Source organism: Oncorhynchus gorbuscha, linkage group LG22 (genome assembly GCF_021184085.1).
Source record: "Oncorhynchus gorbuscha isolate QuinsamMale2020 ecotype Even-year linkage group LG22, OgorEven_v1.0, whole genome shotgun sequence".
Classification (NCBI taxonomy): domain Eukaryota; kingdom Metazoa; phylum Chordata; class Actinopteri; order Salmoniformes; family Salmonidae; genus Oncorhynchus; species Oncorhynchus gorbuscha.
Genome location: NC_060194.1, coordinates 30798120 through 30824471, shown reverse-complemented (window position 1 = coordinate 30824471; position 26352 = coordinate 30798120). Strand labels below are relative to the sequence as shown.

The 26352-nt window shown below is 42.4% G+C and overlaps 2 protein-coding genes across 2 annotated transcripts in view; both read left to right on the top strand.

Moving 5' to 3' along the window:
• The window catches only part of LOC124009655 (epidermal growth factor receptor-like), an 84917-nt gene extending 77078 nt beyond the window's left edge, over positions 1–7839 (top strand). The window contains exons 24-27 of the mRNA XM_046321677.1: positions 156–323; positions 5110–5163; positions 5322–5415; positions 5691–7839. Coding sequence (XP_046177633.1) covers positions 156–323; positions 5110–5163; positions 5322–5415; positions 5691–6097 — 723 coding nt within the window. The 3' untranslated portion in view covers positions 6098–7839. The remainder of the gene's footprint in view (positions 1–155; positions 324–5109; positions 5164–5321; positions 5416–5690) is intronic.
• A 147-nt stretch (positions 7840–7986) lies between these two features.
• Positions 7987–26352, top strand: part of npc1 (Niemann-Pick disease, type C1) — a 30390-nt gene continuing 12024 nt past the window's right edge. The window contains exons 1-15 of the mRNA XM_046321676.1: positions 7987–8157; positions 15273–15401; positions 15559–15665; positions 15881–16044; positions 18147–18314; positions 19168–19417; positions 19716–19798; positions 19942–20312; positions 20544–20770; positions 21006–21106; positions 21511–21613; positions 21758–21947; positions 22310–22492; positions 22645–22759; positions 25126–25253. Coding sequence (XP_046177632.1) covers positions 8086–8157; positions 15273–15401; positions 15559–15665; positions 15881–16044; positions 18147–18314; positions 19168–19417; positions 19716–19798; positions 19942–20312; positions 20544–20770; positions 21006–21106; positions 21511–21613; positions 21758–21947; positions 22310–22492; positions 22645–22759; positions 25126–25253 — 2391 coding nt within the window. The 5' untranslated portion in view covers positions 7987–8085. The remainder of the gene's footprint in view (positions 8158–15272; positions 15402–15558; positions 15666–15880; positions 16045–18146; positions 18315–19167; positions 19418–19715; positions 19799–19941; positions 20313–20543; positions 20771–21005; positions 21107–21510; positions 21614–21757; positions 21948–22309; positions 22493–22644; positions 22760–25125; positions 25254–26352) is intronic.

Here is a 26352-nt window from a genome sequence, read left to right as displayed (position 1 = left end):
TAGCTCCTTGCCAGGAATAACTGTAGAGTCACACAACACAAATCTATTAGACTCCCTCAGCCACTGTAAAGCTAGTGAACAACCACCTAGCTACTCTATTATTCTTTCTGCCTGTGTTTTTGGTACTGATGGTGAGTTGTGTGTGTCTCTTCCAGGGTGACGACCGGATGCACCTCCCCAGCCCCAGTGACACCAAGTTCTACCACAGTCTGATCAGTGGAGAGGACATGGAAGATGCTGTGGACGCAGACGAGTACCTAGTGCCTCAGCACGGCTTCTTCAGTAGCTCCAGTACCTCCCGCACACAGCTCCTACACTCTACGGTACAATAATAGTAATATATACCTCAGCACCTTCAGCACACAGCTCCTACACTCTACGGTACAATAATAGTAATATATACCTCAGCACCTTCAGCACCCAGCTCCTACACTCTACGGTACAATAATAGTAATATATACCTCAGCACCTTCAGCACACAGCTCCTACACTCTACGGTACAATAATAGTAATATATACCCCAGCACTTTCAACACACAGCTCCTACACTCTACGGTACAATAATAGTAATATATACCTCAGCACCTTCAGCACACAGCTCCTACACTCTATGGTACAATAATAGTAATATATACCTCAGCACCTTCAGCACACAGCTCCTACACTCTACGGTACAATAATGGTAATATATACCTCAGCACCTTCAGCACCCAGCTCCTACACTCTACGGTACAATAATAGTAATATATACCTCAGCACCTTCAGCACCCAGCTCCTACACTCTACGGTACAATAATAGTAATATATACCTCAGCACCTACACTCTATGGTACAATAATATTAATATATACCTCAGGACCTTCAGCACACAGCTCCTACACTCTACGGTACAATAATAGTAATATATACCTCAGCACCTTCAGCACCCAGCTCCTACACTCTACGGTACAATAATAGTAATATATACCTCAGCACCTACACTCTATGGTACAATAATGGTAATATATACCTCAGCACCTTCAGCACCCAGCTCCTACACTCTACGGTACAATAATAGTAATATATACCTCAGCACCTTCAGCACACAGCTCCTACACTCTACGGTACAATAATAGTAATATATACCCCAGCACTTTCAACACACAGCTCCTACACTCTACGGTACAATAATAGTAATATATACCTCAGCACCTTCAGCACACAGCTCCTACACTCTATGGTACAATAATAGTAATATATACCTCAGCACCTTCAGCACACAGCTCCTACACTCTACGGTACAATAATGGTAATATATACCTCAGCACCTTCAGCACCCAGCTCCTACACTCTACGGTACAATAATAGTAATATATACCTCAGCACCTTCAGCACCCAGCTCCTACACTCTACGGTACAATAATAGTAATATATACCTCAGCACCTACACTCTATGGTACAATAATATTAATATATACCTCAGGACCTTCAGCACACAGCTCCTACACTCTACGGTACAATAATAGTAATATATACCTCAGCACCTTCAGCACCCAGCTCCTACACTCTACGGTACAATAATAGTAATATATACCTCAGCACCTACACTCTATGGTACAATAATGGTAATATATACCTCAGCACCTTCAGCACCCAGCTCCTACACTCTACGGTACAATAATAGTAATATATACCTCAGCACCTTCAGCACCCAGCTCCTACACTCTACGGTACAATAATAGTAATATATACCTCAGCACCTACACTCTATGGTACAATAATATTAATATATACCTCAGGACCTTCAGCACACAGCTCCTACACTCTACGGTACAATAATAGTAATATATACCTCAGCACCTTCAGCACCCAGCTCCTACATTATATGGTACAATAATAGTAATATATACCTCAGCACCTATAGCACACAGCTCCTACACTCTACGGTACAATAATAGTAATATATACCTCAGCACCTTCAGCACACAGCTCCTACACTCTACAGTACAATAATAGTAATATATACCTCAGCACCTATAGCACACAGCTCCTACACTCTACGGTACAATAATAGTAATATATACCCCAGCACCTTCAGCACACAGCTCCTACATTATATGGTACAATAATAGTCATATATACCTCAGCACCTATAGCACACAGCTCCTACACTCTACAGTACAATAATAGTAATATATACCTCAGCACCTATAGCACACAGCTCCTACACTCTACGGTACAATAATAGTAATATATACCTCAGCACCTTCAGCACCCAGCTCCTACACTCTACGGTACAATAATAGTAATATATACCTCAGCACCTTCAGCACCCAGCTCCTACATTATATGGTACAATAATAGTAATATATACCTCAGCACCTATAGCACACAGCTCCTACACTCTACGGTACAATAATAGTAATATATACCTCAGCACCTTCAGCACACAGCTCCTACATTATATGGTACAATAATAGTAATATATACCTCAACACCTATAGCACACAGCTCCTACACTCTACGGTACAATAATAGTAATATATACCTCAGCACCTTCAGCACACAGCTCCTACACTCTACGGTACAATAATAGTAATATATACCTCAGCACCTATAGCACACAGCTCCTACACTCCACGGTACAATAATAGTAATATATACCTCAGCACCTTCAGCACACAGCTCCTACACTCTACGGTACAATAATAGTAATATATACCTCAGCACCTATAGCACACAGCTCCTACACTCTACGGTACAATAATAGTAATATATACCTCAGCACCTATAGCACACAGCTCCTACACTCTACGGTACAATAATAGTAATATATACCTCAGCACCTTCAGCACCCAGCTCCTACACTCTACGGTACAATAATAGTAATATATACCTCAGCACCTTCAGCACCCAGCTCCTACATTATATGGTACAATAATAGTAATATATACCTCAGCACCTATAGCACACAGCTCCTACACTCTACGGTACAATAATAGTAATATATACCTCAGCACCTTCAGCACACAGCTCCTACATTATATGGTACAATAATAGTAATATATACCTCAACACCTATAGCACACAGCTCCTACACTCTACGGTACAATAATAGTAATATATACCTCAGCACTTTCAGCACACAGCTCCTACACTCTACGGTACAATAATAGTAATATATACCTCAGCACCTATAGCACACAGCTCCTACACTCCACGGTACAATAATAGTAATATATACCTCAGCACCTTCAGCACACAGCTCCTACACTCCACAGTACAATAATAGTAATATATACCTCAGCACCTTCAGCACACAGCTCCTACACTCCACGGTACAATAATAGTAATATATACCTCAGCACCTTCAGCACACAGCTCCTACACTCCACGGTACAATAATAGTAATATATACCTCAGCACCTTCAGCACACAGCTCCTACACTCCACGGTACAATAATAGTAATATATACCTCAGCACCTTCAGCACACAGCTCCTACACTCCACGGTACAATAATAGTAATATATACCTCAGCACCTTCAGCACACAGCTCCTACACTCTACGGTACAATAATAGTAATATATACCTCAGCACCTATAGCACACAGCTCCTACACTCCACGGTACAATAATAGTAATATATACCTCAGCACCTTCAGCACACAGCTCCTACACTCCACGGTACAATAATAGTAATATATACCTCAGCACCTTCAGCACACAGCTCCTACACTCCACGGTACAATAATAGTAATATATACCTCAGCACCTTCAGCACACAGCTCCTACACTCCACGGTACAATAATAGTAATATATACCTCAGCACCTATAGCACACAGTTCCTACACTCCACGGTACAATAATAGTAATATATACCTCAGCACCTTCAGCACACAGCTCCTACATGATATGGTACAATAACACATCAACATGGCTAGCCATCATCTACTGCTATGTGGCAGTCACTTATAACCTAGAGAGGCGATTTCCCGGACTCTAAAATGCATGTTCAATGGGGATGTCCAGGAATCTGCTAAACCTGTCTAAAGAAAAGGTTTCCACCAGGCCCTGGCTCTGTCTATGCTCTAATTTCTAACACAGATAATAGTTTTTTTAGTGTATTACAGGGACTGGATAATATGACATCCTTGCACTGACTCAAAGAAAAGGGATTCCATTATGTCTCACTTCATGCTCACATCTTTTCTGTTGTTTTATAAAGAAGGGTCTGCAGAATGTTGTTATCCACTTCCAAAATGGACATCATTTGACAATTTAGACTACTGGAGGCAATTTAGACTACTGGAGGCAATTTAGGTTTCCCTACTACACCCAGTAGTTAGTCTCTTTTGACATTGTGGTGAAATTGAATCATGGTGTACATAGGTTGGGGATGAAACAGAGCAAATTACATTTACGTGGGTATTCATACCGAGTCATACCTGGCTTGAACCAGACTGCACTCAATCACCCAATCGTTCCTGTTAAATTGTCATCAGGGGTATTCTTCTTCCCCCATACTATTTCTGTTCTCACCCCTACTCCCCCCTCAACCCTGCTTCCTCCCAGATGCACCTTGATTGATGGTATTTAAGATGAGAAGACATCTCTCTCTCTCCTTCTCTGTCTGTCTTAAGACTCATCTCCAAGTGCAGTGTTGGCAGTATATCTAAGCTGTATGCCTGCTACTGAAAGCCGTCTGGTTACTCCATAAGCTTTCAACTTTGATTACCTTTGCAGGCAGCACTACTTGTTAAATATTTTGGCAGAATACAAGTGCAGGAACCTGATTATATAATTGCAGCATTTGGTTCACTATACAGCAATTTTGACAGATGTCGCCTGTTTAACTTATTCCTATTTCCTCTTATTCAGTCTGTCGAAAATATTTACATTTGTCTGAGCTGTTTTGTCACTTATTTATTCCTTGTTTTCTTTTATTTGAACATCTTCTTCATACACATTAACGAAATTAAAAGGTTTGACCTTTCGAAACATTACTGTGAAGAACTACCAAGAGCTTATAAGAAGTAAGCCTACAGTAATGAGTGTTTTTGTGGTATTTTACCATGTGTGTTGAAATGTAAAAGGAAGTGTTAACCTGAGTGTGAATCTGTGTTTCAGAGCCAGAACAGCACGTTGAACAGCAGCATTGGAATGTGCCACAGCAGAAATGGGGTCAGTAACCATCACAAATCCACATTGAGGTGTATTGAAAAGGAAACTTTGCAGTATTGACTTGAGTCTTTCACCATACAAAAAAACTGATCTCTAATTCATCGGATACTTGCAGTTAAGGTGTGGGTTTGAGCCAACAACATTTGTATTTAAACTAGAACGGGTTCCCAGTCAGAGAAGGAAGCATGGTTCTCCGGTACATTGCTGACCCCACAGATAGGTTCTTGGACCACGCCTTCCAGCCATCTCCAGGAAAGTATCCTCATTGACCTCCCAAAGGGTCTTAACCCCAGAACATGGCTAATTCATTACATATTGTGATACATCTTCCTTTCAAAATAAAACAGTCATGTATCATTTTGAAAGGAAGAGTGACCTCTGCTGGGCAATAGCTGTAGTTCATATGCCAAGTAGAGCACCTGTCAAATCACCTGTCATTGGTTACAAAACTACAATTGAACGTTTCATTCACTGTGAGGGCTTGTTTTCCTGCTGTAGTAAGTAACTCCTGTCATTTTGCCCCACAGACTACATTAACCAGAACGGAGTTTCAGACATGATGAACCCTGTATACCAGCACCCTGGTCCCCCTCGCACCCTCCTCCCCACCATATCCTCAGATGAAACAGAGGCAGAGTACCTGAACTGCTATAAGAACGGGGCAGTGGGGCCTGAGTACCTCAACACCCTCCAGCCTTCCCTCCTCTCCCCCACCACCTCCAATGGCATCTCCAATGGCCTCAACCCCACTGCTAACGGCCATTCCCCCACCTCCAATGGCCTCTCCCCAATTTCCAATGGTGGTCTCCACCACGTCCAGAAAAACCAGCCCCAAAACAGTATAGATAACCCAGACTACCAGCAGGACTTCACCCCCTCCATCAAGACCCACATCCCAGCCGCAGAGAACGCAGAGTACGTGGGCCCAAACTGAGTTCTGTTACCCCCCTACTCCCACTGGGGAGGGAACAAGACACCAGGGAATAAGGCTCTCTATCCTACTGAGAGAAGACATGAGGTCTTTGTTGAGGAGGGGTAGCGGTACCATGGATTGTATTGTACTTTGCATTGTATTTATCCCTGCCTAAAGAAGCCAGAAGTGAGATAAGTGCAGCTTTCCATTTTGTTTCACCAGTTGTAGTATTGTATAGTACTATGAAACTCTTCCATTTCAAACTGTGTCTGAACAGATAGAGATGTGATAGGAATTAGGCTCTGGGTCTGGGTGTATTCTACTCCATTGTGTTCAAAAGACCAAGAGAAAACCTTAGGCCTATAAGATACTGTAGCCCCTATCAGAAGCCCATAAGAGATGTCTTGTTGCACAATGAAAAGTTGTGATCAGAATTAAATGTATAAGTGGAGAAACACTATTACTAGACAAGAGTGTAACCTTCAATCCTTGATGTCAGATGCTCCAGAAATACTATTATATGTGGCAGCTCACCCTTTTCTTGCCAACACAAACAGTACTTAAAGATGTCACTCATACTGGATTGGTGTATTGAGTATATAGTATTATTGGGTATTTACCTTCCACGGCTTAAGGGCTTGAAACTGTTAGAACAACAGTTAGATGTCTCGGCTCTTCTGTGTGTGGAACCTGCAGTTTGAGACCCACAAATGTTGCTGAACGTTGTTGGTGTCAGAAGTGGGAAGGAGGAGGCTCTCTTCACTGATGGTGGCTGGAGCATGGAGTTCATTGATGAACTTCTGAATCATGACGGCACTCTTTCTGAAGGAGGGTTTCATGAGGACACAACAATGTCAAATGTTGCTGTTGATGACTCTGCTGAAGGCTCTATAGCAGGGGTATTCAAATCGTACACTGAGGTCAGGAACCTGCTAGTTTTCTGTTCTACCTGATAATTCATTGCATCAACCTGGTGTCCCTGGTCTAAATCAGTCTCTGATTAGAGGGGAATAATGAAAAATTGCAGTGAAACTGGCTTTGAGGTCCAGATTTTAATTTGAGGGCTCTATAGCCTTTATTATATGGCCAGATGGGAGACACACTGACCCCTGTTGGTGCCCCAGTGTAAAAGTATCAATATTAGTATATCTCTGTTGTTGCTTATTGTCTTGAACAGTTGGGTCTTTAGTTCTGACACTACATCTGTAAATCTTCTAACCATTTTGAAGGAATATATGAATTAGTTACTTGACATTTGAGAGCCTGCTGTTTGACAGAGGTACACATACAGATCATTTGTATTTTACTAGGACAAATCCTTATTTACAATGACAGCCTACCCCGGCCAAACCCTAACAGCACTGGGCCAATTGTGCGCCGCCTTATGGGACTCCCGATCACAGCTGGTTGTGATATAGCCTGGAATTGAATCAGGTCTATAATGACGCCTCTAACATTGAGATGCCGTACCTTAGACCGCTGCGCCAATCCGGAGCCCCAAGATAAATGTGAGATTATACGTGTATAATATACTCAATATGGTCACCTATAAATTATCCTATCAACATTCCTCATCTAAATGGTCTTGTCCCATTATATATGAATATACACTTATTAATGAAATAATTATTTAATTTCAAAGTGAAAATTAATAAACCGTTGTTTTCTTTAAAGACATTTACACTGTTCAACAGCAAATCTGAGTGTTTTTCAACCTGTTTTATTAAGATGAACATAAGATTAAAGGATCTCTTGTTAAAAAACTACGTTTTGTGTGTCAAAAGTTTTTTTTTTTTTTTACATTTCACAATGTTGCTAGTGCTCGTACTTTCCAATCCGGTAGGTTGCAGCAGTGTGCCAAATGGTTGTTCTCCAGTCACCAATGTCGTAATGAAGAAGACGAGCAATAACAGGAAACGCCGAAGTTTTGCGGGGTTCATATAGCTAGTTATAACGTCAGTCGTTACTGTAGTTGGAATGCCAGAGAAGTATTTGTGACAGTAAGAAGGATGGGGCTCTTATCAGAAAGAAGCTGTTTATTTTTCCTCTTCATAATTTTGACAGAGGGACATTATACATGGGTAAGTCCACCTACCTATTAAATAGCTTTCTATAGACTTGTTTTGCTAGCTAGTCTCTTGTTGCGTATAGTTAGCAAGCTGCCGGTTGCTTGCAGTAACCGTTCGCTAACTTGTTTTGTTGATTCAATCATCAGACACGCTATCGCTATTACGGCACACCCCTACTAACTTGCTAAAGTGTGTCAAACGAGCTAAATCGGTGTCAAAAAGCTAGTTTGCTTACCCAAATCAAGTCCTGTTCATGCTTACAAGGTTTAACGTTCGTTTAACGTTAAATATCTTGCTAAAGTAACTAGATAGCGTTAGCTGGCATCAATAAACTAGAACCAGCTGCCAGCTACAAATTGTACTAGTAGCTAGTTTTGACCATCATCAACAAGATTCAGCCGCTGGACGATTTCTTATTGAGCGGATGGTCAGGGGACCGGAACATGACTACAAATCATTTGTAGACTTCAAGACCAAACAGATTTGACAAAAACATAATTTCAAAACGTGCTGATATTTATTTGTATACGATCACATATCTATTGTTTCGCAATCTTTTGGAACTGATTTCCAAAATGTAAAGTCACTTGGAGATGGTGTTTTTACAGTCTAATGTCCAACAATTAAAAAAATAACAAAACCAAATTCGTCCGGCTTCGGACCGCCAGTTGGGGAAGCCTGGTTTAGGAGCTAAAATAAATATGGCTTTTCGAGCGGGCCAGACATGACGAAATGGTTTTTCGTCACTGTCACGCGAGTGTCTTGTAGCTCAAAAGTCATCCATCAAATGCAGCTAACGTTAGCTATTCAGCAAGGTAAAGTAAATAAACGCATTTCTTTATCTCAAATCAAATATTTGCGTGACATGGGCTTACATGCAAATTACTGTACTCTGATTCAAGTGAGAGCGAGACCTCTTCAAAGCTACTGATGTGCGTCCTCCTGCTCCAATATAAAACACATTTTGCTAAAAATACATGAATCCAACAAACGACCCAAAGCAACTCATGTTTTGATCAGATTTTCTCTCGTGGGATGGAATTAAATTGCCCATTGTTAAAATTGACAAGTGCTATCTTTGTACTCGCGCAGTCATTTGCATTCCTAAAATAAGTTGATCAATCCTCTTCATTCCTACAGTCAAATCATTTCCAATACACTTCACGACAACACGCAGCAAAAGGGCAATGAACTTTAAGATACAGTATGTATGGCTGTATGGAGTAACAATACACAAATGTTGGATACTGAAAACGACTGTAATGGGAGACCTGTATGTCAAGGAAGTAACTGGAGTTGCTCTTCGGGATTCCCCTGCTTGAACCATACATTTATTTATATTTTTGGGATTTGTGGTAGTACCGCACTGTTGGAGCTAGAAACACAAGTATTTCGCTGCACCTGCGATAACATCTGCAAATGTGTACACTACCAATAAAATAGATTTTACATGACTTAGCCTGTTAGGTGTGCCATCCTCCTCCTAGGCAGCTGATTTGGTGGATTGATGGCAAGTGCCTTTTGAACTTGCGCCACATAGAAACACAATATCACCGTCAGACCCCGAACAGACAGAGGCTTAATCCTTGTTCACATTGGCAGTTTGAAGTGACTCAAATAAAAATCCTATCTGATTAGAATCTGTTATTTTTCCTGCAGTCTGGACAGCCTGCCAAAAAGCACAGTGGAATCAGATATTTCAAGCCACATTTCAAATCACTTTCATATCAGGTAGTTGCACTGGTGACACAGTGCTTTGAACACAAATGCAGTGCATTTGGAAAATGTCTAGACCCCTTGATTTTTCCACATTTTGTTATGTTACAGCCTTATTCTAAATTGATTAAATTAATGTGTTTTAATAAACACACAATACCCTATAATGACAATGTGAAAACCGATACCTTATTTACATAAGTATTCAGACCCTTTGTTATGAGACTCGAAATTGAGCTCAGGTGCATCCCGTTTCCATTGATCATCCTTGAGATGTTTCTACAACTTGATTGAAGACCATCTGTGGGAAATTCAAATGATTGGACATGATTTGGAAAGGCACACACCTGTCTATATAAGGTCCCACAGTTGACGGTGCATGTCAGAGCAAAAACCAAGCCATGAGGTCGACGGAATTGTCTGTAGAGCTCTGAGACAGGATTTTGTCGGCACAGATATGGGGAAGGGTACCAAAACATTTCTTCAGCATTGAAGGTCCCCAAGAACACCGTGGCCTCCATCATTCTTAAATGGAAGAAGTTTGGAACCATCAACACTCTTCATAGAGCTGGCCGCCCGGCCAAACTGAGCAATCAGGGAGGTGACCATAGTTACTCTGACAGAGCTCCAGAGTTCCTCTGTGAAGATGGTTGTTTTTCTGGAAGGTTCTCCCATATCTGCAGCACTCCACCAATCAGGCCTTTATGGTAGCGTGGCCAGATAGAAGCCACTCTTCAGTAAAAGGTGCATGACAGCCCGCTTGGAGTTTGCAAAAGGCATCCAAAGACTCTCAGACCATGAGAAACAAGATTCTCTGGTCTGATTGAACTCTTTGGCCTGAATGCTAAGCGTCACGTCTGGAGGAAACATGGCACCATCCATACGGTGAAGCATGGTGGTGGCAGCATCATGCTGGGGGGAGGTTTTCCAGTGGCAAGGACTTGGGAGACTAGTCAGGATCGAGGGAAAGATAAACGGAACAAAGTACAGAGATCCTTGATGAAAACCTGCTCCAGAGCACTCAGCTCAGACTGGGGCAACAGTTCACCATCCAGTAGGACAACGACCCTAAGCACACAGCCAAGACAACGCAGGAGCGGCTTCGGGACAAGTCTTTGGATGTCCTTGAGTGGCCCGGACTTGAACCCGATCAAACATCTCTGGAGGGACCTGAATATAGTTGTGCAACCGGACAGAGCTTGAGAGGGTCTGCAGAGTAGAATGGGAGAAACTCTCCAAATACAGGTCTCACAAGCTTGTAGCGTCATACCCAATTAGACTTGCGACTGTAAATGCTACCAAAGGTGCTTCAACAAAGTACTGAGTACAGGGTCTGAATACTTTATGTAAATTATTTTTTAAATTATACAATTGCTAAAAATACATTTAATACATGTTAGAATAAAGTTGTAACGTAACAAAGTGGAAAAAGTCAATGGGTTCTGAATACTTTCTGAATGCATTGTAGCTAAATGTATTGAGTAACTAGAGGCCACAGCTTTCCATCACTGCGGTGTAATAGCCTGAACCCATGAGGTTCGTCTAACCTGGTCCTTGGGCAGTTGATTAAACTATTGTTCAAACAAAAATGGTATGCAATGGGCGTATTTTTACGCCGATTCTGTTGCAAAGCGTTTCTTAAACTAAAGCAAATGGAACGAAATGGGGAAGGACCTATCTGAATTTGCAATAGCAACTTTTGTTTTGCTGTGTTTGCGTCTATTTAGTTCTGAAATGGTAAACTGTTACCGTAATGAATACACCCCGGCTTTTCGGCTCTTTGGCTGATAATTGTTATGTACTTTCCATGCGACAGTATCTGAGCATCCAGTTTGGGATTAAGATGACATGGACGAATATTAAAAATGACCAACCAAGCATATGTACATTTTGTGATAATAATAACAATAGTAATAATAATAATAATTTAAAAGAGTACAGCCGGTTATGAGTAAAGTAGGCAATTTAACATGGGTGTAATGGGAGTACCCTACGGCTGTATCCTACTCGGAGACATGTTCACATTAAGACATGACTCGCTGTATCTATCTATGGCTACATTAGTTAATAATAATATAATATATGCCATTTAGCAGACGCTTTTATCCAAAGCGACTTACAGTCATGTGTGCATACATTCTACGTATGGTTGTCATATTAACAACGGGTGTGTACGCAGTGGAGTAGGCTCAGCAGTGTGAACAAGGCTTTAGACTAGGCGGAGCACAGCCAAGGTCTGGTCACAGAAAAGGCACAAAATAAGTCTTCAAACACACCCTTCCTATAAATGCCAGTGTAATAACTCATAAGAGACATGTTGGAAATAATTTAACAGTAGCAACACATTAGTGAGTTCAGTCTAGTCCTAGAGTGCATCTTACTGTGATTTACTTGAAACCCCTGACCGTGACAACAAGGGAACCAACCAAAGCTGTCGAGTGACCTATGCAAAAAAAACAGGGCACAGTGTGTACTGTACATTATCAGTCTGAAAGAAACAGGGCACAGTGTGTACTGTACATTATCAGTCTGAAAGAAACAGGGCACAGTGTGTACTGTACATTATCAGTCTGAAAGAAACAGGGCACAGTGTGTACTGTACATTATCAGTCTGAAAGAAACAGGGCACAGTGTGTACTGTACATTATCAGTCTGAAAGAAACAGGGCACAGTGTGTACTGTACATTATCAGTCTGAAAGAAACAGGGCACAGTGTGTACTGTACATTATCAGTTTGAAAGAAACAGGGCACAGTGTGTACTGTACATTATCAGTCTGAAAGAAACAGGGCACAGTGTGTACTGTACATTATCAGTCTGAAAGAAACTTGTTCGGAAGTCAACCATCGAAAGAGTAGATTAAAAGGGGAACGCGGAAGACCACAGCACATGTGATTTGTGGAAGTGAAGGTTTTATTTTAGAATTTACACTCAGACGTGGTATAGAGAAAATAACCCCAAGGTGCACAAGATGTCAGCTCACTTCTGCTTTAATTTAGAATTCAAATGATTTACCCAAATGATATTCTTGCTATCACTTTTTGACAGCAATATTTTTGATTTGAATGAGACCTTCCATACATATTTGTCCATAGTAGAAGTGCTCAGAATGTGACTTTTTGCACCTGAATGCCAAAACATTCAAGAGATAAAAGGTGCTCAAAGGTGACTCCTTTTGCATACCCCACCATACCATGAGACATCCATGTCTTCATCACTGGAGAAGATAAACAGTTGAAATCAATATCATTTAAAATCTTACAAACAGGGTTGTCAAACTATTTCATTTCTAGATTTTAAAAAAGAATGTAAGACACATTATTTCATTTTTTAACCTTTTTAATGTCAATTATCAAAAAATGTGTAAACTCAGATTATTTTCATATTCATATGTTGTATTTTAGACCCTATTTTATATGAGGTTTTTGTGTTGTGACCGCCATTGGTTGAGACAACATGCTCTTGAATACAGGGTGTCGTTTTGGCTGATAAATGTACTAAAATGGGAATATATTTTTAATTTAAACTTTTCAAATGGTACCACACAGATGGTTGGAGCTCCAGACATCAGAGAATGTTCACTTGAATGGGAATATCTGTTTTAAATTATACTGTCAATCTTCCATAGGAAAACCTATGTAATTTGACGGTGTGTGGACCGACAACTATCTTTGAATCCATGAATTCTAGTTGTATGATTTGAAATGACACTCACCCTGTATTCAAGAGCATGTTATATCTCAACTGATGGCGGGCACAACACAAACTCAGATGCCGTAAAATGGGATATATGCACAAAAAAATGCTAAAATGAATTTGAGGTATACAGTGACTTTGGGAAAATATTCAGACGCCTTCCCCTTTTCCATATTTTGTTACGTAACAGCCTTTATTCTAAAATTGATTAAATAAGAAGAAAAATGTCCTCGTCAATCTGCACACGATACCGCATAATGACAAAGCAAAAACAGTTTTTTAGAAATGAGGAGATGGGAAAACCTTCCAGAATGACAACCGTCTCTGCAGCACTCCACCAATCAGGCCGTTATGGTAGAGTGGCCAGACTTACGACCTCAGACTGGCGCAAAGGTTCACCTTCCAACAGGACAATTGCGCTAAGCACAGAACCAAGACAACGCAGGAGTGGCTTCGGGACAAGTCACTGAATGTCCTTGAGGGGCCCAGCCAGAGCCCAGACTTGAACCCGATCGAACATCTCTGGAGAGACCTGAAAATAGCTGTGCAGCAATGCTCCCCATCCAACCTGACAGAGCTTGAGAGGATCTGCAGAGAATAATGGGAGAAACTCCCCAAATACAGGTGGGCCAAGCTTGTAACGTCATACGCAAGAAGACTCGAGGCTTTAATCACTGCCAGAGGTGCTTCAACAAAGTACTGAGTAAAGAGTCTGAATGCTTATGTAAATGATATTTCAGTTTTATGTTTGATACATTTGCAAAAAATAAACAGTTTTTACTTTGTCATCAAGGTGTATTATGTGTAGATTGAGGGCAAAAAAATATTTTTTTATCCATTTTAGAGTAAGTCTAACGTAACAAAATGCAGAAAAAGTCAAAGGGTCTGTAATACTTTCCGAATGCACTGTACGTACATGTTTTTAGAATTTGCGTTAAAGGTTAAAAAAAAAGGGCATCCATTTGTTTTTTATTCAATAAAGTATCAAATAGTTTGACAACCCTGTTTGTAAGCTTTTAAATGATATTGATTTCAACCGTTTATCTTCTCCGGTGATGAAGACATGGATGTCTCATGGTATGGTGGGGTATGCAAAAGGAGTCACCTTTGAGCACCTTTTATCTCTTGAATGTTTTAGCATTCAGGTCCAAAAAGCACATCTACTATGGACAAATATGTATGGAAGGTTTCATTCGAATCAAAAATTTTGCTGTCAAAAAGTGATAGAATTCAAATGATTTACCCAAATTAGATTCTTGCTAAATTAAAGCAGAAGTGAGCTGACATCTTGGGCACCTTGGGGTTATTTTCTCTATACCACGTCTGAGTGTAATATTAGCCTTCTATCCACCTCGAAAGGCCCTGTCTTTTGGCATCCAGGTCCAGAAAGTCACTTTCTGACTTCTTCCATTGACCAACATGTATGGAAAGTTTTGTTTAAATGATGTCCTGTCAAAAAGGGAATGAATTCAAATGGATTTACCCATTTATTATCTTTAGCGTTCAAACACAGTGGCTACGTGCCTTTAACTTTTACACAGTAGCAACTGATCTCACCAATTCAAATGAACTGAAGGAAACTCGACTAACAATTTCTTGAGGGCCTTCAATGACCGCAACAAAAGCATTGTAAAATGTGCATCCATGGTGCAGCATATGTAGCCTACAGAACAGCAAATTTAAGTTCTGATAAGTAGCCTACCTATCTTCTCTCAGGTTCAAGCCCAGCACTGTGTGTGGTACGGTGAGTGTGGTGCGTCTGACAAGGTCCCGGGGAAGAAGTACAACTGCAACTATACAGGACCACCCATCCCACTTCCAGCAGAGGGCCATGAGCTGCTCACGGTAAGGTTGACCATGGACGCTTTCTTTGAACGGGTTCTCAAGATGCCTTCTGAAATGACAATTGACTTACATTGAAATGTGTTCTGTCTCCCATGTTTTATTTTCGCAAAACCAAGTTAGATCAGGGAAATTATACCGTGTGTCTGTTTGTGTGTAGGAGCTGTGTCCAGGCTATGACTATGGGAACCAGAGTCTGTGCTGTGATGTCCAGCAGCTTCAGACTCTGAAAGGGAGCCTTCAGTTGCCCCTACAGTTCCTCTCTCGGTACGTACCATGGTGGCTTTGCAAAAGGGACTTTGACGTTACATGTGCCGTACTTGGACAGACCCCTGTTATAGCTATAGTCTAGCAAGATGCCTTGGCAGTAAGGTAGCTTTGTTGGCATCTTATCATTGTCACCTGTTTCCTTCTAACGGTCTCTTTATATGTTGATGATAGTAAGCTTCTTTATCCTGACTCTCTGTGTTCTCCATCTCCAGATGCCCAGCCTGTTTCTTCAACCTGATGAACCTGTTCTGTGCGCTAACCTGCAGCCCCCTCCAGAGTCTCTTTATGAATGGAACCCAGTTCACTAATGACACAGCTGCCAACAAGACCAATGTGGTGAAAGTCCAGTACTACATTGGACAAACATTTGCCAATGGTGAGGGGGCACATTTCCTGGTCCCAGCTCTGTTTGTGCTGTTGGAGCCAACTCCTATGGTCATTATCCAGCTAGTGGGCACAGTCTCTATATCACAGTATGAGACACACTATATATACAAAGTATATGTGGACACTCCTTCAAATGAGTGGATTTGGCTTTTTTAGCCACTCCCGTTGCTTACATGTGTATACAATCGAGCACACAGCCATGCAATCTCCATAGAGGAACATTGGCAGAAGAATTGTCTGACTGAAGAGCTTAGTGACTTTTTTTTCCCCCAACAAGTCAGTTCGTCAAATGTATGCCCTGGTAGAGCTGCCCCGGGCAACTGTAAGTGTTGTTATTGTGAAGTGGAAACCTCTAGGAGCTGCAAGGGCTCAGCCGTGAAGTGGTAGGCCACACAAGCTCACAGAACGGGACCGCCTTGTGCATAAAAATAGTCTGTCCTCAGTTGCAACTCTCACCACCGAGTTCCAAACTGCCTCTGGTAGCAACGTCCGCACAATAACTGTGTCGGGAGATTCATGAAATGGGTTTCAATGGCAGAGCAGCCGCACATAAACCTAAGATCAAGCAATTTGCTACACCTTCAATAACATACACATATTTAGCATATGTGACCAATAACATTTTATTTAAGATCACCATGCGCAATGCCATGCGTCAGTTGGAGTGGTGTAAAGCTCGCCTCCATTGGACTCTGGAGCAGTGGAAACGTGTTCTCTGGAGTGATGAATCACGCTTCACCATCTGGCAGTCTGACAGATTAATCTGGGTTTGGTGTATGCCAGGAGAATGCTACCTGCCCCAATGCATAGTGCCAACTGTAAAGTTTGGTGGAGGAGGAATAATGGTCTGGGGCTGTTTTTCATGGTTCGGGCTAGGCCCCTTAGTTTCAGTGATGGGTAATCTTAATGCTACAGCCTACAATGACATTCTAGACGATTCTGTGCTTCCAACTTTGTGGCAACAGTTTGGGAAAGGCCGTTTCCTGTTTCTGCATGACAATGCCCTACTGCACAAATCAAGGTCCACACAGAAATGGTTTATTAAGATCTGTGTGGAAGAACTTGACTGGCTTGCACAGCCCTCACCTCAACCCCATCGAATACCTTTTGGATGAATTGGAAGGCCGACTGCAAGCCAGGCTTAATCGGCCAACATCAGTGCCCAACCTCACTCATGCGCTTGTGGCTGAATGGAAGCAAGTTCCCGCAGTAATGTTCCAACATCTAGTGGAAAGCCAGAAGAGTGGAGGCTATTATAGAAGCAAATAGGGAACCAACTCCATATTTGAATGCCCATTATTTTGGAATGAGGTGCTCGTCGAGCAGGTGTCTACATACTTTTGGGCTTGTAGTATATGCTGACCGAGTAGCAGTGTAGATTTCTACAAACAAATTACTTTCCTTGTATTATGCAATTAGTTGGGTAACTAAGGGTCAGATTAACACCCCTGTGTTGTGGTTCATTTGGCAAAATGCAGTTGAAGGTCACAGCTTGAAGAGTGGAAAAACGCAATCACTTCCCTTGGCTATTGTTTTTATTGTGTGTTTAAAAAAAAAAATTGACCCCTTTTTTCTCCCCAATTTCGTAGTATCCAATTGTTGTAGTAGCTACTATCTTGTCTCATCGCTACAACTCCCGTACGGGCTCGGGAGAGACAAAGGTTGAAAGTCATGCGTCCTCCGATACACCAGCCGTACTGCTTCTTAACACAGTGCACATCCTACCCAGAAGCCAGCCGCACCAATGTGTCGGAGGGTACACCATGCACCTAGCAACCTTGGTTAGCGCTCACTGCACCCGGCCCGCCACAGGAGTCGCTGGTGTGCGATGAGACAAGGACATCCCTACCGACCAAGCCCTCCCTAACCCGGACGACGCTAGGCCAATTGTGCGTCGCCTCACGGTCGTGGCCGGTTACGACAGAGCCTGGGCGTGAACCCAGGGACTCTGATGGCACAGCTTCCGCTGCAGTACGGCGCCCTTAACCACTGCGCCACCCGGGAGGCTAGCATAACTATTGTTGACCTAATGCTATAGATGTTGGTCTCTGCCCAGGTGTTTAATATAATTCTGATTCTCTTTCTTGGCAGCCATGTACAATGCTTGTCAGGATGTCCAGGCTCCCTCCAGTAATGTGAAGGCCTTGTCACTGCTCTGTGGGAAAGATGCCAGTGACTGCAACGCCACCAACTGGATCGAGTACATGTTCGACATCAACAACGGACAGAGTCCCTTCACCATCATCCCTATATTCTCAGGTGAAATTAAGTTAAATGGACAAACACAGAATATTTGCACTTTGTACATGCCAGGTATGGATGTCCCAACAAGGGTAATCAGAAATGTAATTTCACTGTTTGAAAATGTCACTGGTCTCTGTGAAACTACACTGAACAAAAATATAAACGCAACATGTAACAATTTCATTGGTTTTACCGAGTTACAGTTCATATGAGGAAATCCGTCAATTGAAATAAATGAATTAGGCCCAATTCTATGGATTTCACATGACTGGGAATACAGATACCTTTAAAAAAAATGGGCCTCACAATGGGCCTCAGGATCTCATTACGGTATTTTTGTGCATTAAATTGCCATTGATAATGCTCTTGTGTTCATTGTCTGTAGCTTATGCCTGCCCATACCATAACCCCAACGCCACCATGGCCTCACAACGTTGACATCAGCAAACTGCTCGCCCCATACACGTGGTCTGCGGTTGTGAGGCAGGTTAGACGTACTGCCAAACTTTCTTAAATGACACAACTGCACATTTTTGTGGCCTTTTATTGTCCCCAGCACAAGGTGCACCTGCTTCTTGCCACACCTGTCAGGTGGAGGGATTGTCTTGGCAAAGAGAAATATTCACTAACAGGGATGTAAACAAATTTGTTCACATTTGAGAGAAATATGGACTATTTCAGAGATCTTTTATTTCAGCTCATGAAACATGGGGCCAACACTTTACATGTTGCGTTTTATATTTTTGGTCAGTGTATGTAATACGTACATTAACACAATATTGAGTACTTATGCCTAATGCTTTCTTCTTTAGTTTTTAATGATCACAACAAATAACTCAACATCCTCGTACCACCCCCACCCCTCCAGACGTGTCAGTATCCGGTATGAGCCCCATGAACAACAAGACATACGACTGTACGGAGGCTCTGGAGGATGGCTCTGGTCCCTGCTCCTGCCAGGACTGTAGCCCGGCCTGTGGCCCCCAGCCTGTCCCCCCTCCCCTGCCCCCACCATGGACCATCCTGGGCATCGGCGCTATGGTCCTCATCATGTGGATCTCCTACATGGCCTTCCTCCTTGTCTTCATGGGAACTGTGATCGGCACCTGGTGCTACAGGTGATAACTGAGGGGCACTGATTTTGGAGCAGAATGTAATGCTTGTCTATTCAGTGCCATTTTGGAGCTGTATGTAATGCTTGTCTATTCAGTGTCATTTTGGAGCAGAATGTAATGCTTGTCTATTCAGTGCCATTTTGGAGCTGTATGTAATGCTTGTCTATTCAGTGCCATTTTGGAGCTGTATGTAATGCTTGTCTATTCGGTGCCATTTTGGAGCTGTATGTAATGCTTGTCTATTCAGTGCCATTTTGGAGCTGTATGTAATGCTTGTCTCTTTCTCTTATTTCTTATTCAGAAAAAGGAGAATTGAGTCTGAGTATGGCCCAATATTGGACAGCAATAACCCTCACTCTCTGAACAATGACAGCATTGATCAAGGTACTCTTTTATTTGGCATGAGATCTGACTCTGTCTCATATTGGAAAATAACCAAGTACAATATTCAGTAAGATACAGCTACAAACCTGTTCTTGCTACGATCTGACCTGTAACCTCCTGTCTTCCCTCTCTCTCTCTCTCAGTGGATGCGTCGTGTGGCGAGACGTTGGGCGAGCACTTCGAGAACGCCCTGCGTTACCTCTTTACCCGCTGGGGCTCGTTTTGCGTACGGCAGCCCCTCTTGGTCATCCTGGGCAGCCTGATCATAGTGGCTGCCTGCTCAGGGGGCCTGGTCTACATGAAGATCACCACAGACCCTGTGGAGCTGTGGTCCTCGCCCAGCAGCCAGGCTAGGCAGGAGAAGGACTACTTTGACAGCCACTTTGGACCCTTCTTCAGGGCAGAGCAGCTCATCATCACCACCACATTGCAGTCAGAATCCTCTTACTCCCCGTACCCCGCGGGGGATCCCGTGCCCTTCGGAGCCCCCCTGGACAAGGACGTCCTCCACCAGGTGGGTTAGGTAGAGGAACTGGGCTGGGTGGTGATTGATTGATACTTTCAGATGGAATTGTTGTAACATTTTCAATGGGATTATTGGTTCTGGACAATATATTCGCTCTCTTGTAGACCAATTCAGGAAGGCATCTTTGGGCCTTGCCTTAGTTCTGATGTGACATTTTATAGCTTTAGTTTGTTTAGTTTGTTTTTCTCTCTCAATTTTCCACAATCACTCATCTCTCAGGTGTTGGATCTCCAGACGGACATAGAGAACATAGTGGCCTCATATGGGGACCAGAATGTGACCCTAAAGGATATCTGCTTGGCCCCACTGGCCCCATACAACGACAACTGTACCATCCTCAGTGTTCTCAACTACTTCCAGAACAGTCACAAACAGCTGGACCATAGCATAGGAGATGACTTCTACGTCTATGCAGACTACCACACACACTTCCTCTACTGTGTCAGGTGAGTGGCCCTCTGAATACATTCTCTTGTGACATCTGCATCTGCGGAATGCTGCTGAATTCATGAGGTTATACTAGTTGGAGTTCCTCTCTAACTCTCAACTCAACTCCTTTCTTGCTCCTCATTTCCCTTCAGCAAGTATATACTCATAGCTGTAAATGGTGAATAGTAGTCATAGATTTGTGTATATTACCTCAGAGTTCTTAAAGCATTTGCTCTGTCTCTCCTGTGTCAGTGCCCCAGCGTCCCTCAATGACACCAGTCTGCTCCACGATCCCTGCCTGGGCACCTACGGAGGCCCCATCTTCCCCTGGCTGGTCCTGGGAGGCTATGATGGTGAGGATACATGTACATCATCACACAAAGAAATAGAATGTACTAGTCAGTGGGCAATATACCTTTCTATTTTGTGCTGCTTTTTCTGTGGGTATGTTTAATTGTATGCTTGAATTGGGAAAAGCATTTTTAGCACTGACAAGTTAACTTTATTACATAACTCCTTTTATATAGTCAGTTTAAGCACAAATGTTTTGTAGTTTTATTTTATAGTTTTTATTATGCAGAGAGACCACATTTTTTGTGGTAATTGGGTGTAATTCGCTGTCTCGGACTGTTTGCAGCTTTGAATCTCTTGGATCTGCTATCCTTCAGTATCTTCTGTATTGATTTACTATAGTTTGTCTACTGTCAACACAAATTCCCTGACCATGACATATTTGCATCTTTCTTCCCCACTGTAGCAACCAACTACAACAACGCCACAGCTCTAGTGATCACGTTCCCTGTCAACAACTACCATAACGACACTGTCAAGCTGGGGAAAGCTCTGGCCTGGGAAAAAGAGTGAGCATTAAGCTCATACTTTTTAGCTATCAACCTTCAGATGCTAGTGTATAGACTAAATTAATTTCATAAGTCAAAAATGGTTTGGTTTTGTGCCATGAGTTGCCATTGCACTAACACAACCCTCCATGTCTCTGTTTCCAGATTCATCAGATTCCTGAAGAACTATACAAACCCCAACCTGACCATCTCCTTCAACTCTGAGAGGAGCATTGAGGACGAGATCAACCGTGAGAGCGAAAGTGACCTCAGCACTGTCGTGGTCAGCTATGCTATAATGTTCATCTACATCTCCCTGGCGCTAGGACATATCCACAGCTTCAGGAGAGTATTGGTTAGTAGTAACTAACTTCAGACATTATAATAGTTTATTTAATTTAGTAAGATGTTCGTCTACATCTCCCTGGCTCTGGAGCATATCCACAGCTTCAGACGAATACAGGTGAGACAACTAACTCACTTTACAATAGTGTATTGTCCAGCTGTTCACCTTGTCACCATTTCCTTTAGTAACATGAAATCTGTTTCGTTTGCAAAGATCATATCGTTTGCGGTGTGAGTTTGTAAAACTAATTTCGAAAGCATTGAGAAGGAATGAACAATGCATTCAGTAACTCAAACGTCAGAAAAATGATGAGTGTCTGCTAAATGACACATTTTAAATGTGAGCAACTCATTGTCTTTGTCCCTTCCCAGGTGGACTCTAAGATCTCCCTGGGCATAGCGGGCATTGTGATCGTGCTGAGCTCAGTGGCCTGTTCTCTGGGCATCTTCAGCTACGCTGGCATCCCTCTCACACTCATCGTCATCGAGGTCATCCCCTTCCTGGTGTTGGCCGTGGGCGTCGACAACATCTTCATCATTGTACAGACATACCAGGTAGGCATTATGCTTGCCTGATGCTTGTCTGACAACACTAACCATGATTTATTGGACATAGTTTTGAATACCAGTGTTGACTCTTTTTTTTTTTTTTTTTAACACACACACACTGTATTTACCTCCTGTGTGTGTTGTGTTGTGCTGTGCAGAGGGATGAGCGGATGCCGCATGAAGAGCTGCACCAGCAGATAGGCCGTATCCTAGGAGACGTGGCTCCAAGCATGTTCCTCTCCTCCTTCTCTGAGACCGTGGCTTTCTTCCTGGGTATGAGAATGACCTGTAACTAGGGCTGTTACGGTGACCATATTACCGCCACACCAGTGGTCACGAGTCATGAAGGCAGTCAAATTCTACTTAACTGTTTAGTTTCGATATTTTAGGCTTCTTCAAGTTCTGCTGCTGATGGTCATTAGTAGCCTACAAAACTTGCTAACTGCCTGGTACTCAGCACTCTATTGTCCCTCTAATCACTCTGACATCAATGCAATGGGGCGGCAGGGTAGCCTAGTGGTTAGAGCATTGGACTAGTAACCGAAAGGTTGCAAGTTCATATCCCCGAGCTGACAAGGTACAAATCTGTCGTTCTGCCCCTAAACCCACTGTTCCTAGGCCGTCATTGAAAATAAGAATCTGTTTTTAACTGACTTGCCTAGTTAAATAAAGGTTAAAATAAAGTGTAATCAAAAATCAAATCAAACACTTCAAAGAAGCCCTTGAGCTCATGTTGTGCAAAATTTTCAATTGGGTGAAGGCCCCTACTAAAAATAGGTGGATCCCATCAGGTTTCTATAGGCTAGGCCTTGCTGGCATGAACATTAACCATGGGAAAGCATCCTCCATTTGCTATTTGGGTGCAGAGATTGTTCAAAATAGCCACCTTGATGACAGCTTTGCACACTCTTGGCATTCTCTCAACTAGCTTCACCTGGAATGCTTTTCCAATAGTCTTGATTGAGTTCCCACATATGCTGTGCACTTGTTGGCTTATTTTCCTTCACTCTGTGGTCCAACTCATCCCAAACCATCTCATTGGTTTGAAGTCGTGTCTTTGTTGAGACCGGGTCATAATTCATCACTCTCCTTCTTGGTCAGATAACACTTACACAGCCTGGAGGTAGCTCATTGTCCTGTTGAAAAACAAATGATAGTCCCACTAAGCGCAAACCAGATGGGGTGGCGTATTTCTGCAGAATGCTGTGGTACCAATGCTGGTTTAGTGTGCCCTGAATTCTAAATAAATCAGACAGTGCTTTAATGGTGACACGATCACACCACCTCTATGCTTCACGGTGGGAACCACACATGCAGAGATCATCCGTTCACCTACTCTGCGTCTCACAAAGACACGGCGGTTGGAAGCAAAAATCTCAAATTTGGTCAACTTTTGTGCTATGAGGGATAGTAGATTGACATAGGCTAGTACTTTTTCTGTTCGTTAGGCCTACTCAACTTGTTGGCTGACAAAGTAAATGTGGCAGTTCTTCCAATGTCTTCAATATGCACCTCAGAATTGGATAAGGACGCGTCTGCATGTGTCTGTCTTCACTTGTAGCCTGTGAGAAAGACCCGATCACGTGATGGAATGCTATGTGAGTGCGATGTGCTTCAGGGAGAACGAAATTAGAGTTATTACGTTCAGCCCAGAGACACAACGGCCACTGGCCGCAAAAGGCCTAGACTTTTTGTCAAGGGGCATTATGGCCACACAAAGGGGATTCCGCCAAGAAATTTGAGGCATTTATCAAGTGCTTGTCAAATTGTGAATGAGAGACTGATTAAGTGTGTACAGCCTGCACTTAAAATGAAGCAGAGTTCATGTGACTAATGATGATGATTTGAAAAAAGTTGCATCATGCATCCTTAGACTGTATTAAAAATCAAAACATGTAACCCAACGTTTGTTTCACAACTGAAGTTCCATAAATAACTCAAAATGAAGCATATAGGAGGACCTGTTTCTTTGTTAATCGCTCAACACAGAATACCTACATGTCGTTTGGATTAAATGCCCTTTCTATTTTATTTGTCTTTGTTCTATAAGATAATGCCACTGTATTTGTGACTGCTACAGCCCTACCTGTAACCTTCAATCACTTAACGCCTTCAGTGTTGACACGCTACTTGGCATACTTAGGACTGCAGGTAGCCTAGCGTTAGTGTGTTGGGCCAGTAACCGAAAGGTTACTAGTTCGAATCCCTGAGCTGACAAGGTGCAAAATCTGTTCATGTGCCATTGAGCAAGGCACTTAAACCCTAATTGCTCCATGGTCGCCGCTGATAATGGCAGATCTTGGCTCTGATGCCACCCTCTGAGGGTTTCTCAGGGAGAGTTGGGATATAAAAAAATTAACAAAAAATATTTCCAATTCTCACGTGTATTAATACATGTGTACATGTCGAAAATAGGACAAATATACGCAACCATCAAATTACAATTATCATACATTATACAACAATCAAACATATTGTATAATGTAGCCAAGTAGTATGTCTCAACACACTAGATGTAGATAATTGAAGATGTCAGCTAGGTCCTTTCTATGGATTTCAGTATTGACTGCAAATGTTTTGTAACCACAATCTTTAGTCTGGAGCTCTGTCAATGAGTTAACGACTATTTTCTTCTCCAGGGGCCCTGTCCACTATGCCAGCGGTGCGGACCTTCTCCCTGTTTGCTGGGTTAGCTGTGTTCATTGACTTTCTGCTACAGATCAGCTGCTTCGTCAGCCTGCTGGGCCTGGATGCCAAGAGGCAGGAGGTGAGGCGCATGGACATTACAACCAGTAAATAGTGATAGTGCTGCCGTGACTATGGAAAACTCCCAATGGCGTATGAAGCCGGAGGTATTTGAATTTGAAGCGTGCCATGTTGCTGAATAGGTCTAAATGGCACAAAAGAATCACTAAGGGGCATGGTGAAAGTTGTTGTAACTAGCAAAGGATCATGGTCGACGTAGTCATTTTCATCCTGCCTGAGAGAGTCAACCTAGTTTTAATGTATTTGAACCTGATGCTCACCTACTGTTAAACCTTTGCGTACAAAGATTAATTTGAAAGTTGACCGTTACCTAAAACTTAGCCAGGTTAACATTGGAAAACAAAAAAGCAAATAATAACTATGATAATCAGAATTACGGTTGATTTATTGGAAAAAAGGAAAATTACTCTTTCCATTGCCGATTAGTACAGTTAAATACAGAACATGCCGGCATGGTGACTAACATTGTAAAATCAAACTCAAATTTGCGCAAAGTTAATAAGTACCCTATCTAGTCTAGGTATCATGTGGCCATGGGCCTTCCACCGGGAAATGAAATGTGAATGGGCTACCATCACAACAACCCATCCCAACTCGGTAAGGCTAGATTGGATTGCCCCATGAGAAAAGAGTGGACTTCACATACATTATCTTGATTCTGTATTTTTATATGATTGTAGACTTCTTTATCATTTGTGCAACTGCATCCTTATGTCATCATAAATATATATATATATATATGCCATTTAGCAGACGCTTTTATCCAAAGCGACTTACAGTCATGTGTGCATACATTCTACGTATGGGTGGTCCTGGGGATCGAACCCACTACCCTGGCGTTACAAGCGCCATGCTCTACCAACTGAGCTACAGAAGGACCTCAGACATACGGTGTACACTGAGTGGACAAAACATTAAGGACACCTTCCTAATATTGAGTTGCACACCCCCCTTTTTGCCCTCAGAACAGCCCAAATAATTTAGGGGCATGAACTCTCCAAGGTGTCGAAAGCATTCGACGGGGATGCTGGCCCATGTTGACTCCAATACTTCCCGTAGTTGTGTCAAGTTTGCTGGATGTCCTTTGGGTGGTGGACCAT